Source organism: Pyxicephalus adspersus, chromosome 6 (assembly GCF_032062135.1).
Source record: "Pyxicephalus adspersus chromosome 6, UCB_Pads_2.0, whole genome shotgun sequence".
Lineage (NCBI taxonomy): Eukaryota > Metazoa > Chordata > Amphibia > Anura > Pyxicephalidae > Pyxicephalus > Pyxicephalus adspersus.
In genome coordinates this window covers 38,425,757-38,441,598 of record NC_092863.1, presented here as the reverse complement: position 1 = coordinate 38,441,598, position 15,842 = coordinate 38,425,757, and the positions used below count along the sequence as shown (strand labels likewise).

Genomic DNA, 15,842 nt, shown 5'->3' with positions numbered 1-15,842 from the left:
AATGCGGGGAAAACAGGAAAAATGCGACATAGGCATTTTCCAGCATAATAATAATAGTAATATTAATATAAGTGCATAAAAATGCATATAAATGCAATAGGAACGTTTACGTGCGTTTTTAAAAAAACATCCATGTAGACCTAGCCTTAATAAGACAACATAACTAGGCCAGATTCCTGCCCACAACCTGTGACTGCAAAGAAAAGAAGCAGCTACAGTCTGATGAGCTCTTCTCTCTGCTGTCTCCTTCTGTGAGCATGTTCCTTGTCAGCACCTATAAATGCAGGATAGCTGATTGGCCATCAGAACTGCCCTTCCCTCTGTTATGTACATGGAACTTACATCAAGTAACATAGAATTTGCATTATAAATTAATTTTATATATACATATCTGCAATATTTGGTAATTTCTCCCTGAAATTCAGCATTAAATACAATATCCATCAGACTGGCCGATCTGTTCTAGCATCAGAGGACTCAGAACAGAAGACCCAATCTACCTGTGTATGGGCACTTTATTTTTTATAGTTGATATTTTCTATCTATATTTGTGAAACAATAACATAGAACCACATCCACATTACTTTTAGATTTCTGACATGACCTGATAGCATATGTTGAAAAATCATAAAAAGGCAGATTTTGCCTGCAAGCAATATGCATTAGCGTGTAAAATCATGTCTGCATAGCTGCTTCATGAGCATTCCACCCATCCACCCTACCTGGGCTACATTTGGGTGACAGAACAGAAATCTGCATTTTTTGTTTTCGTTACACCAACTTTGTTCCTATCTTGTCTGATCTTCTGCCATTCTTCTGTTTCATAAACTGTATTCTTTGGTTCTGTGTCTTTCACACACATTCTATCTTTCACCCCCTCCGCCTCTCTGGAAACCACAGCCTGCGGTCCTGTCCTTCCTTATTTATTAAAGACTCCACACCCTCCTTTATGCTTCCTGTCTTGTCAGGTACCTTGTTTAAAGGCAGCACTGAAATGCTACTGAGTAGGACAGGACTGGATCATCCTCAGCAGTAAGGTGTTCTTTTTGGTAGCAGGAGGAACTTTTCCGGTAAGTGTACAATCGGCACACATTGTGAGTGTTTATCCTTGCAGCAATTCTACTATATGTCAGCATTTACCACTCACTAGACACTTTACCCCCATCCCATTATAGCAGTTCACGTTATTAATGTTTAGGCCAATGTTGTGTTCTACACATTACTAATATTGGAAATACATGGGTACATGTAATGTAAAAAAAACACCAAAAATATGGAACGTTAGTCAGAAGTTAAAGGTTACTGACTGTCATTGTGCTGCTTACTGAAACTAATGCAGCTTAAAGCAGCCTTCCTTTAGCACCGATAGTAATCATCAAATTGCCTCTCTAATTCAAGCATATCGACCCACTGTAGACTTTTGCATTTTCTTGAATGTAGGTATGATGTATGTTATCTTTAAAGAATCATAGCATACATAGATTGTAAACACTCAGATTCTTGAACTGCATTATTCTCAAATATCACATAGCCCTGATTGCAAATAAGGGAAATCAGGGGAATAAAAACATTTCAAAATCTTCAATTCTCCTGATTCACCTATCATTAGCATATACAACAATAGTGAATAGTAGCAGTGATGTACTGTATGTACACTGCTAGTCTCTGGCAGCCAAAGTAACTAGTATGTGACTTCCAATGATTTGTTGTGTTTTACAGCACAATGGCTAAATCTGTGCTCACATATCAGATGATTGGCATCTGAGATGGATGGTTGTGTTCATCCCAGGTGAAAATCTAGCATGTGTACAGCGGTCCTCCAAGGCGCTCCTCTCCACCAATCCAGAATGATCACTGTGCACTTCTATGGATTGGAGCACAATAGTGCCACTTGTTCGTCCTCCCCCCCAGCTCTCACAATTACAGTATTGGGATCCGTGATTAACTCCACACCAGGGGTCCTGGTTTATGTTTCCCATGTGTCTACATCAACTCCCTGGCAAACGCCAAGAACACCTTGGTAGACAGAAATATGCTAGTCGGTGGTTTGCCAGTGTTCCTGTATATGGTTCCTTTTCTGGTGGTTTATATTAACATGGTTAAATGTACATAATATAAATGGTAGCTACTATTGCTTATGATCTACTGCAATTTGTACATTTAATTCTAAACTGTATACCCTGAAGGAAAATTTCACATGGATGTTCCAACTACTCATCATACTGTTGAAGTCTTTGAGTCAATCTTCCTATAACTCTAGTGCATAAACATGGTCCATATCAGCTCCAGTGAATGCGTGATGATTGTTTGATGTGTGATTCATTCTATGACTATGGTATGGACTTTACACCGTAAATGTCTTCTGGACCGCAGTTTATGTGGCTGTGATGGCTTTATGCAGTTCATAAAATGCTGCAATATAAACATGGGATAATACGGCACCACAATAGAGATTGGCTTATTCAAAAAAGCAGTGCCATAACAATGTGTGATGTAAAATAACCTGTAGCAAGCAATCGATTTTCAATTACTAAAGTAAACATATTGTCCTTTGTATTATTGATCAAACCAAAATTTTCTCCTATTGCTTGTGGCAAGTTTATAATGAAAAGGCATACATATCAATATTCTCATATCCAGTTATGACAACTGGACTTGTGCTACACAAAGTATGCAAGAATAATATAAACAAATTATAAACATACAATTTATTTGCAATATAAACTGATTACACAAAACCTAAAACCACCATATTGTGTATGGCCTCCAGCCAAAAACCACCATAGACATCACAAGACCTCTAATGGTGTCTTGACCCACATGATCTAATTAAGATGTGAGTCTTCATATTGGGCCACATTATTCTATTGTTTTATGGTCTAATTCTGATGCTCATGTCTCATTGTGGGTTCTTCCAGGGTTCAGAGTGAGCATGCTAACTGGTGAGCCCCATGTGCAGCAGACTGCGGTGCTCTATGAGTATTGGGTCTTGTGTGCCCATGACCCTGGTTTATCAGTTGTCCTTCCTTGGACCACTTTTTTTGTTATTGCATACCTGAAAATACATCTGAGACTTGGCTTGGAGATGCTGTAAGCCAGTGGTTTAACCATATCAGTTTGGCCTTTGCTCACACTTTTCTTTTTTTCCTGCTTCTAAATACCAACTTTAAGAACTAAGGCCTAAAGTATACACATTAGATGATTGTCAAGACCACCTTGATTGTTTGTCTTGGTAATATAAGTGTACTGTGGTCCCCTGATGAGGAACGACTGAGTAGGGTTGAACACTGTACTTTCCCCTGGAGAAGAACACAACAGGGTGCTGCTCACTTGCCACCCCTCCATTTAACAGAATAGAGTGTTGTGTTTAGTGCTCATTCCTTCATCTGTTGCTGGAAATGATCCAGATCCAGCAGATCCAGCAACAATTATCATATAATTTCACCCATCACAATAGTCATTGTAATGAGATAAACAATAGTATTATCTTTACCTATTAGTAGATTTGGCTGATTGCATATAGGAATTATATATAAAAATATAATGAATGAAGGTTTTTAAACTTATAACATGATAGAAAACTGAACTTAACATTACACATTGCTTAATTTTATTATTATTATTATTATTATATTAAAATTCTATTTTATAATCTACAATCTTAAGTGTAAAACAAATAAGAAATATGGAGCTCAAGTTAAAATGTCCTTAGTTACTATCAGAATGACTCTTTCAAGTCTCCATTAGACATTGATGTCCTTTTTTCCGAAAACAGTTTTCATAAGCATCACTTCCTGAAACCTTGTAGTGTACAGCTGGAGATGTATGTCATAAGGAGGTTGTGAAACAGCGGTGGGGAAGAATGCCTTAGTATTTTTACCATGAATTTTAACAGAGTGGCACTAAAAAAAAAAAGTTTATAAACTGCTAGTATTTTTATAGGTAGAGTTCTAGTAACTAAAGCTTTGAAAATTACCATTAAATATCATGTACCACCAATATACAGTACAGGAAGTATTGTCACTATGCTTAGTAAATATAGTCAATGTGGGATGAAAACGGTGTGGTGTGTAAACGGTGTGGTGTGTAAACGGTGTGGTGTGTAAACGTGTAATTGTTTGTTCTAAAATGAGCCATGCCCCTGTATTTTAGGTAATCAAGGAGTGGCAGATTTTCGGGTGAAGGTTGACAAGAGATCTGCCTGTCCTAATAAGTTGCATTATTAGTCATACTTGTGGTAAAAGTGTATTTCCTTACCCACAGTAAACATTAGGTAAAACACTTATTTATTCACAAACAGTTCCTGATAACCATAACTGTTGCAATTTGACACAGTAGTGTCACTTCATCTTTCTCTGGGACACAGTATCCATGTTCCTTTTTTTATATTTTTATCATTGCAGATGTTACATTCATATCCAACTTTGTATTTATCTCCTTATTTTTATGAAATAATATTATTATTATTGTTAGACAGGTTTTATATAGCGCCAACATATTACGCAGCGCTGTACATTAAATAGAGGTTGCAAAGGATAGACAAGTACAGACAGTGACACAGGAGGAGAGGACCCTGCCCCGAAGAGCTTACAATCTAGTAGGTGGGGGGAAGTTCACACAAAATAGGAGGGGGATATGTAGTGGTGGGAAGTAGTGACGATTTCAAATGACAGAAGAAGATGGGTAGGCAAGTTTGAAAAAATGGGTTTTGAGTGCTCTTTTAAATGAGCAGAAACTAGGAGCAAGCTGAATAGGATGAGGAAGACCATTCCAGAGAGTTGGGGCAGCTCTAGAAAAGTCTTGGAGCCGTGCGTGTGATAAGGTTTTGAGGAAAGTCAGTAGTAGGTCATCAGAGAAACAGAGAGAGTGGCAGGGGGAGTACTTTTTTACCAGGTCAGAAATGTAAGTGGGACAATAACTGTGGAGGGATTTGAAGGCAAAGCACAGGAGCTTGAAATTATTTCTAAGGTGAAATGGAAGCCAATGGAGAGAACTGCAAAGAGATGCAGCAGATCGGTGCGGAGCAGTGCCAAGGATGGATGAGTCTGGCTGCATAGATGTATTGTCATAATAGATTGTAAAGGAGAAAGTTGGGTTAGTGGAGGAGGATGTTGCAGTACTCCAGACGAGAGATGATAAGAGTGTGTACAAGGAGTTTGGTGGTCTCTGGGGACAGGTAGGGGTGGACTTTGGAGATGTTGCAGAATATGGGGGGTAAATGAGAGGGCAGAATCAAAGGTGACCCCAAGACAACGTGCCTGAGAGAAGGGATGAATAACAGTGTTGTTAAAAGTTAAGAATATGTCAGGGGGAGATTTGAAATTTGAAGGGGGGAAGATGATGAGTCCTGTTTTTTCCAGTTTGAGTTTCAGGAATCGGTCAGACATCCATGATGAAATTGCTGAGAGGCAGCATGAGACCTTATCCAGGACTGAGGGAGACAGGTCAGGGGTGGACAGATAGATTTAAATGTCATCAGCATACAGATGGTACTGTAAGCCAAAGGAGAAGATGAGACTACCGAGGGAGGAGGTGTATAGAGAAAAGAGAACCGGTCCAAGGACTGACCCTTGGGGAACTCCAACATGGAGGAGAGTGGGAGAGGAGGAATTACCATTAATATGCCCATTACTTTAAAATTGATTATGGTGAATGCTGAATGTCAGTAGACAGACTGACAGTAGAGACATTTTATGGTCTGACATTGCTTCTATTGTTCATTTCTCATTTTCAGCTCTAGATCTTATTATACTCATTGTTTTTCTAAATAGGTTTAAAACTTATTACTGACAACCAAATATGTAATGTGTTATTATTTCATATTAATTTATTTATTATCTTTGAAACAGGGATGATGTCCTCTCCATGGGCTTTGATTTTGTTGTACCTAACAGTCCCCTTTTCTGTAACTGGTCACAAGCTTCCACTCTCGGATCAACCCCCTTTGACTGGTCCTCATAATAAAGAGGAATATGGCAGCTCCCCTCTAGTGTGGGAATGGAAAACACAAGACAACTCAGATAAAACACTCCTTACTTTAATACGCATGGTAAGAGAAGTTCCAGATAAAAAGACAACTGGATCTCAACCAGATGTGAAGTACCCTTCAAAGGCTGAAAAGATCTCACCACCACCAAAGTCACTGTCATTGGAATTCTCTCCAGAGGTATCCATGCATACTGTGTCACCATCCAAAGATTCCTATACCGAACCTCAAACCAAGGAGCCTTTTAGTAAAGATGAAACCACAGCCATAAGTGAACTAGATCGCACTTCACCAAAAGATGAAAAATTGAGTGAAGCAGAAACAACAGAAACAGACAAATCAGTGACTGCAGCAAAAAAAACTATCGCCACAGAAATAAAATTTACAAAAATGAAAGAACAACCCTCTACACCCAGCCCCGCCAAATTTAAAGATTTGTCAGTTTTTACAAAGAGTACAGCAAATGAAGCCACCACATTTGCTGAAATACATTCAACAAATACTGAACTTCTAAGCACTATAGCCGACAGTACCACTAACACAGTAGTGGAAGAAACTACATCCAATGTACCAGCAAAAATACCCAAGGACACACCATCCAAACCTGTAGTGACATCGGCTGAGCCAACTACACAAGATAAAACAACTGGATGGAGTCCAGATTCCAAAGGTTCCTCCACAATACCTGCACCAATAACATACATATCTACGACTTCAGAAGATAAAATACTGGCCCAGTCAATAATCAAACAGTGTATGCTCACTATTTTAATTCTTGCTGTTGTGTGCACCATCTTTATTATAACCACCATTGCACTTGCTGCCAAACTTTCTACTATGAGGCAAAAACACAAGTTGCGTCACCCAGCCACCTATACAGAAATGAGATGCATCTCTTCCCTGCTGCCAGAGAGTGACCAACAGAACAAAGGGAAACCCAAAAGACTGAAGACATTTACCCCTATGGAGGAAAGTGATGGAGACAACACCACGCTTAATAGCTTTTTGCCTGATCACTAGTGCAATAGATCTTGTAGACATTTCAGTTCGCTTTGATGAGAGTATTGTTAAACCAGTGTACATCAGAACTTTACAATCTTTTGATGCATATTTAACATGGTCAAAGGATCTCACTCACCTGGATGTAATAAATAATTGCATAAAAAGAGTCAAACAAACTTAAAAAAAAGGAAGTGACCAATGTTTTGTCACTCAGTTCAGCATTGTGTGTAATGTGCTACATGTGTGAACGTGTTATGTTCAGAAACTTTAAAATGAGTATGCATGGCAGACGTCAGATATTTCTTATCTCTCTGATCTTGTTAATTGGAGGTAGTAGTTTCTATTTTATATGTTAAAAACAATGCAGCACTGATGTATACTGTTGTTTTGAGTAAGCCAGCCATATGAGAACCATGGGGGTGCTATTGTTGGTTTTCTTATCAATATGCTAATTGCTTGTTTGTTATAATGATATGCTGGCATAAATACATATTTAAACATACTTAAACATACATATCGGGAAAGATGTACAGAAGTCAAAGATCTTCTACATACACATTAAAAGTCACTCAAACTATTAAAGCTGAATTGATAATGTGACTTCCAGGCAACACGCATTTTTTAGATGGAAAGGTCAGCAATAGCAACTTTATTTATCTCTTGTGACCAATAGGCTCTCATAATAATAATGACTACAGCAAGGGGAACAAAATCAATTTTTAGAAAAAGAAAACATTGTCCGGAAAGGAAGACTGATGCCATCTACAAGATGTAAATCAGTTCTCAGAGTCTTAAGGTGCGTACACACTTCCAATTTTTATCGTTCCAATCGAACGACGAACGATCGATTGGGCAAAAAATCGTTCGTAAAAAAGTAACCAACGACGCCGACGAACGAGGAAAGTCGCTGGAAACGAACGACCGGACCGACGGATCGGATTGGGCGACGATCGTTGACCATTGTTCGTGTGTACGGTCGTTCGTTGATCGTCCATGTTGAGAGCATGCGTGATGAACGAACATCCGTTCACTTTCCTGTCGTGCACATAGTTCCTCTATCGCTCAAACGATCGTATCTATTGTGTGTACAATATCTACGAACGATCGTGTCGTTAACTCTATGTGCAGGATCGGTGCTATACGATCGTTCATATATATCGTGCATGAACGTTCGTCGTTCGTTTTCCAACGATAATAATTGGAAGTGTGTATGTAGCTTTAGCCTTTAACACACACATTTTAGGACTCCTAAAGTTACTTTAGGACATTTAGGACATTAAAGTTACTGTACATGTCTCAATAAAGTGTTAATTTGGTATTATCAATGGTTGCTAATTTTCTGGTAGATTTTCAGAGTTTAAGATTCACCCTGGAATTTTCCTCCAGTTTGAATATTGATCCATCACATGTTAATAATGTTTTTTTTTACAACAGATTTTTAGGGGTAAATTTATAAACAAATTATGAGAATAAAGAAGGACATTGAGCTTGAAAGGTATTTTAATGTACTGGAAAGGTATTAAGCAGACATACTAAGAAGTGCACTGCATACAAAGACAAAGAATAAATATGTCCTGGTATGTTCTTTCACTTTTGCAAGATTATGTAATAATTTGATCACAGTCAGGGGCAATGCTGCAAGGGCAAGAGAGTACAGCTCTGTTTAGGAACGCACCCCCCATGTACCCCCCCCAAGCCGTTGTGGTGATAAATTACCATTCATAACACTCTGCTGGCCTAAAGAGTAAACATGGATGTAAAACCTCTACTTTGTTCTACTTTAGCTTTGCTCCTGGCTGTGATCACATTAACAGATACTGTTACAAAATTAAAACATATTACAGGACATATTCATTTTCAAAGGCTATCACAACCAGGTGGATAGACTAATTTACATTGTGAAGTAAGGTGTCATGTATTGATATGGAGTGGTGCAAATGTATGTTCATTTTAAACATAATCTAAATTTTACCTAATATATTTGACATCCAGTGAAAAATCTCATTTTAATGGAGCAGTCTCCTCATTTACATACCCATTGGATAAGTAGCCGAAAAGTTGCCCTCCTTCTTTGGCAGATAGTGGGTTAGTGCCCCTTACATCCGTGGTTAGTAGCAAGGTACACTGTACGTACATTGGTGGTTTATAGAGTAGTGCCTCTTACATTGTTGGTTAGGAGAAAAGTGCCCTATACATTGGCCGTTAGAGGGGAAGTGCCCCCAAGCATTTGTCATTAATGGAAAAGTGTCCCTTAAGATGTTAATTATTGGACCACTGCCTTTTATTTTGGTGGTTGATTTATTTGGTGGTTTAGTTGGTAACTAAAAGCTCCCTTTACCTTGAGGAGGAGTGCCTCCTTAGATTTGGTGTTAGTGGATTAATGTCCCTATAGTGTCCATAGATGGATGTGAAGCATCTCTTAAATTATTAGTCCATGAAAAAGTTTCAACTTTTTTTGATGCTTTATGGAAAAGTGCCTCAACTCATCAGTGCCTCGAGAATGTTTTTTCACAATGATAGTAGCTGGGTTAGGTTCCCACTTACCTAAGCGGAAACATTTCTCTTGTCCACTGTCACTGTCTCTGCTACTGTCTATTGTCCACCTCCATGGTCTGCATGAAGACAAATCACCTTTTCTTGGTTGCACCCAAGGCTGATGCTATCCAACATCCAACTTTGGTGCATTGTTGCCTCAATTTAAAGTGTAACAGGCCCACTGACTGAGCAGCAACCCAGTAACTAGCATTTAATAATTTCTTCTATTACAAGTGAAAAGATGAGACAGTTCTATACCAGAAAAGTAGTCATAAACACAGAAAAGAGTTCATCTAACTAACAAAATTACTTTTTTTTGTTTTTAACTATTTTTATCTAAATGTACATGTGGTATGGATTCTAACTGTGTAATGCAATTCTGGTCAGCATAAAAATAGTTTCTGTAGCTTAATAGTGTTTTTTGTCTGGTTTACAAATACACTTTGTTCTAGAATGTAACAATTAAATGCAGTGATGATGAAGACAGAGCTAGTGAAACCTTTAAAAAGAAATACAATGCTTTGGTTTGCCGTGACCTGCATGTTAAACTAAACCAAGAGCTCCAATTGCTAGAATCCCCTGCAGAAGTTTCTAACTCTTCCTAGCCTAAAATAAGGTTCCACCCTTCTGCTACATTGTATGATATGCTGGTATGGCAAAACTTTATTGAAAATTTTACTTGAGTGGCTTTCTTATTGACCTAAAAACTTTCATAGTCAGTGACCTAGAACAAGTATGTGGCCAGGTGTCCTGAATTCACTTGACACTTTCCTCACTTGTCATTGGTCAATGAATTGCAATGTATTGAAGCTAAAGTAAAACATTTTCAGGAGGCCAACAATGGCTTTTCCCTATTCCATTTAACAATCCAGGAGAGTCAGACAATTGATCAGGGTCATGGCATGAGGGCAGAGATGGGATCTGCCAGTAAACTAGATCTTGGCACCCACAGTAGATATAAGAATCTGTTTGCTAAAGATGACTAAAATGTTGGCACCCAAACTAAACATGAACTGGCCCTTGATTTCACTATATTGTATATACATAACGACAAAATTAAATTTACAAGCTATATGAGGTTGCACAGATGAATGTAAAGATGAATAGTCTCACACAAAAATTCAACATCTGAGCATTGATCCATTGTCATAAAGTGGCCATTACAGTCCTGCACTGCATAATATTGTTGCAATGAATAACTTTCGAATGAAAGCAAATGCAAACAATAGTTTTGTGTACAGTTAATGTTTATATATTGCAAACTTACATAGAAATAGAAAACTAAAACATATGTACTATAGTTGCACAAGCTATATGTTTATTACTCTGGAGTTTATGTTTCATCTCCTTTGTTTTAACTTACCATGACCTAAAAATAAATAAATGTGGAATTTAAACATTTTTTCTTTAGTTTATTATTTTATTATTATAATGCCAGTACAGAACCGTAAACCCACTGTTGCATCAAGTTAATGTACATTTATTTCTCATCTGAATATATCAGACAATTAGTGTTAGTATATAAGCCGGATATAATAATGAGTTTTTATCCAGATCCAAGATACAAATATAAAAAAGTTTTTTGCTGGTTCTGAAACAAATATTTACATTTTTGTAAGGTTGAGGTTCCCCAGTTGCAGTCTAGGAACAGAATAATGCAATCTGATCACAATACTGACCTTTGTTTGACTTACTTGTATCCAAAGACTGCTGTGCTTTTCTGCAGCATCCCCATTTTCCTCTCATGGTTTTGTTACATTGTGTCTTCCCAACTAAAGAAAAAAGTGTCATATAGGTCAACACTTCAAGGTTCTGAAATTTTATACAGAAAATAGACAATGCCATTTTCATTATTGTGCCCTGTAAGAAATGTTAAGTTACAGGTAAAGTGAAGAAGTGCCAGTACTAGAGAACAGTTACACTGTAATACATGCAAGTACTTGTGTTATTTTTCAAACAGATTTGTATTTCCATGTGGAGTCTCTTTGGATCCCAGGCTCATGTTGTACACTTCTTGTTTTACATCTCTCAAAGTCTGTATAAAGCTTTTCTACCTCACTTGTAGGATGTTGTCGGTGGTATGACTGGCAGGGTTGATTAGAGAGTCTTGCAGCCATAAATAATAGGTGGTGGCAGGTTGTCGCTATGTCTAGGATTATTTGGGTATGACTCTTCTCAGGTTTCTAACCTGTGTAAAAGGTAAGCGAGAGACTCAGTACTGAAAGTCTAATCCTTGCGTTTGCACCCAAAGTCATAAATACAGCCCAGTATTATTTGCAGCTTTGCATAGCTCTCACCTGCCCTTCATTTGGAATAACTGTTTCTGTTTTGATTACCAAATCTTGTCATTGCTTTTTATCTCCACAACGCGTCTTTCTTTTACAACTGACCTAGGATATAAATGGGTTTATAAAACAAAACCAAATTCTCATATTGTTTTAGATTTCATGTCCATCTTGTTACACATTACACAGTTTTATGGTAGAAAAAAAGTCACCAATTCTTATATATGATTTACATTATGGTGCATCATTCCTTGTGATGCAACAAAGGTGTTGAAAATCTGTTTGAGAGGTTTGGATTTGCAATTTTATTCAAATAAACTTCTTTATTTTAGCAAAAGAAGGGGATACCATAGCAATGCAATGAATAGTACCAGGAAAGACATAATTCAAAGAAAGGAAAAGTATTAAACCTTCAAACTTAAATAAAATCCAGTAAAACAAAGTCCACAAGCCAAACATAGAAGAGAAGTAACATCTAGATAACATTTCCTGTTCCTACTGCAGTTCCACAGACCCTCCAAGTCCTACACAACCACTTTGATGAATTTGCAACGCTAATTAAAAACTAATACTAAATCAGAGAAAAGAAAAAAAGATGGAAAATAATATAATATCTGTACACCAAATTTTAACAAATTAAAGAGACAGAGTTCCCACATTAAAAGTGCTGGGACTTCAGGGAAATGGAGGTCTTGGCATTACCCAGATGCATCTGAGAGAGCTAAATCTCTAAATACACATATATGCTGAAGAGATCAATTTTCCTATATTTTTAATTAGGGCAGCACAAAACAGGGGTTTGGTATGGGGAGGCAAGAGAGTGAAGAAGAAGATCACTGGATAACCAGGGATGGGAGAGGAGAGGAAAGAGGTATAAATGGGAAAGAAGGGAAAAAAAAAAAACAAAAGCAAAGGGAACAGCGGAGCAGGAATAAACAGATCAAGAGTAAGTAAAAATTGGGGCTGGGAGACTGGTATTGATCAGGTGCACTATTCAAGATCAGCAAAAGAATGCCTTCATGTCACACACAAGGCCATGATAGATGAATACATCCTCTAATAACATCAAAAGTGTTCAGGAACCAGACAAGATATAGGACTCGAAGTCAATTGAACTTGCTTCAATGAACCCATAAGATAAATGATTCCAACAGCGTATCCAATTTGAAAAAGTCTATAAACGATATTAATGGAATATGCAGATAAAAAATATAGTACTAAGCACTCTGAGGCTTAAATGACTGCTGAAACTGCAGCTGGTTTGGACTTTTCTTATCTTGTGTAGTTATGGTGTTAGATGGTGCCTTAGGCGTTTTAAAAGGTACATTATACAGCTGGGTGACTCTGGATCTATCAAAGTACACTAGGCCCTTCTCCCAAGACACACTTATAAAAACTTTCTTCTTTTTATAAAAATAAAAAATATATAAAAAAAATCTCAATGCCTTGTCAGGGTTCAAAAAAGTGTGGGCCCATTCTGAGACAAACTCTATTTGGTTCAATCCAGGGAGCCAGTGCATCCCCAAGACTTGTTGAAAAAATGAGCAAATGTGTCATACATTGAGTCTACTACAATATGGGTGTCATGCAAACAAATAATAATCCTTTGTGACCTGTTTTTAGGAGTTACCTACTATGTCCACAGGTGGCCAGACTGGCAAATCTAGAAAACAAAGAGGAGAGCTAGATGAACTTACAAAGGTGCCACGTAGCTCCATACAGCCTAGATAGGAGTCAAATAGTGTGCTAGGTCTCTTTAGATCTGTAGTAATGGGGTCCCAACATTTTGAAGAACAAATGAGTAACTCTTCCTGGGCCCACCATAGAAGAGGAGATTGACTTTGGGGGCCCGATTTGTTAAAGTTTTCTGAGGCTGGAGAGGATACACTGTATCAACCAGCTTCATTGTGTCCTCTCCACCCTTGGAGAGCTTTAAAAAAATGAGAGATGCTAAAAACCCATGTTCTGAATGTTCTGAATTACATGTTGATGGATCCCTGGGATCTTGCCCTACCAAAGATCAGGGAGAACAGAGGGTAATATAGTTTAGTTCTACAACTGTATTAATATATATATTGGATTTGAATGTTTTCTGTTGCTACGCTTTGTACTTATCATTTTATTTCTATAATAATGGACCTGCCTTAATTCGGTAAATAGTAATCTGTCATCCTAAAACTTGTTGAGTTTGAAGACTTGAGAATCCCTACTGATTACCGACTTCTCTCAATTAACAAACCTTCTTAGGGAGACCAGACTATTTTTTTGAACCAAAATCTTCCTAGGATTATACTGGCATTTAACATATTTTATGTATGTCATTTATCTGTAAGTTTCCCTTCTGAGGGCACCCAAAGCCATGATACTTCGTCTCTCAAAACAGACACTCTGGTGACATTAAAGTATTTCCCCCCACTCCTCCCCAAAAAAGCAAGCAAGTAGTACTAATGGACAGATTTTAACCTATAGATATCTAGGCATCCTAGTTAGTGAGTTTTACTAAGATTAACTGATTGCCAAACAGAGCATATTATAGCTCAGAGACTAAGGATCCCTCATAGACAGGGGATCAAGGCAAGGAAGAAATCACTGGTTTGATCCAATGTATTCAGTTTTTGGCTTTAGTGTGATTTTTTCCATTATTTGTATGTATAAGAAAAAGGTTGACTTCAGCTGTGATCCATATGGTGGCAGAACAGATGGATTTAATGATTTTATTTTGAAGTTTAGTTCTGTTAAAAACAAAATGTTGTCCACATGATATGTCTTTATAGTCTTTGTTTCCAAAAGCAAGTACAGTATGCCAGAAAACAAAGGGGTAACAGAACCCTACTGGTTAGCTGCTCCTTCTAAGCATTAGAAGAGAATTTATAAATATACCATAGCTTACCAGTTCTGAGTAACATTTTAGGATTTCAAAAGTTTTTGTCTATAGAAACTTTAAAAGGGCATTTATTACAAAGAATTTTAGACAAAGAGGCCAAGCTTCCTTTAATGTATATTGAGAGCCTTAATATGGCAGAAAATGGACTCCAGAGACTCCCTTCCAAATATCTGTGTGTGTTTGGGGGGGGGGGGGGGGGCATGTAAATATTTTAATATAGTTGAGTGACCAAAGATGTGAAAAGTGGAAAACAAATAGAGCTACCTGAATAACATAAAAAGTTTTATCTCCTTCTGCTAGCTAAAATACCTTTAGTGAATGTTCATTGAGAGACTCCAGTTAATTCGGGTTTGAAAGACTCAACAGAAAAAAAGAATTTCCAAATAGTATTTGCCCTCCTAAAAGTTTTGATCCCCAATGTATATTTCACTGAGTAACCAAAGCCACTTACAATTATAAATAAAATATAAGGTGTGGGTCTATAAGTTTTATATTATTGTTTGTACATGGACTAATAGACTTGGTTTAGAACCACAATATATATATAGCTGCCGAAGATCGTCTTCTTTTATATATATTTCACCGTTTTCAGGGAGCATAGCATTTTGCAGTAACAACCCCTCATTATGTAAGCACCTGGCTAAAGGTTGTTATTCCAAAATATTGCTGTGCTGAAATTATACAGTTGAGTGTCAAGCACATTTCTATTTCTAGCTACTGTATGTCTATTCATGCACTAACCTTTATTATTGACATTAGCAGCAAAGAGAATATGAATAGAGCAAAGTGTCAGCACACATGGACTGTAAATATAAAGAAAACTGGGAGATGGGCTCTGTACCAACATTTGAATTGTCATATGCTTATTTTTTGGTTGTGGAATAGGAGGTCTCTGTAACAATGTGGTACAATGTGGCTATATGTCATCAAGTTAAAGAAAGAACTGGTGCGTCTCAAAAAATGGCTGCTGCAACTCAGGCTCAACTTGGTGCAATATACAAATTACCAGTACCACCATAAATCTAAAGTGTGCAAATATGAATAATCTATAAGACAGCATTTATAAAAGGGACAACTGCACATTGTGTCATCATAGCCCCTGTAACATATAGGTCCTACTGGAGACAACTAATAAGAGGAAGCATTTACT

The 15,842-nt window shown here is 37.5% G+C and overlaps 1 protein-coding gene across 1 annotated transcript; it reads left to right on the top strand.

Moving 5' to 3' along the window:
• Positions 1 to 897: 897 nt before the first annotated feature.
• Positions 898 to 7,721, top strand: SELPLG (selectin P ligand). Its single transcript, XM_072415344.1, has 2 exons — positions 898 to 1,070; positions 5,850 to 7,721. Exon 2 carries the CDS (start codon positions 5,852 to 5,854, stop codon positions 7,004 to 7,006), a length of 1,155 nt encoding a protein of 384 aa, XP_072271445.1. The 5' UTR covers positions 898 to 1,070; positions 5,850 to 5,851; the 3' UTR covers positions 7,007 to 7,721.
• The last annotated feature ends 8,121 nt before the right edge of the window (positions 7,722 to 15,842 follow it).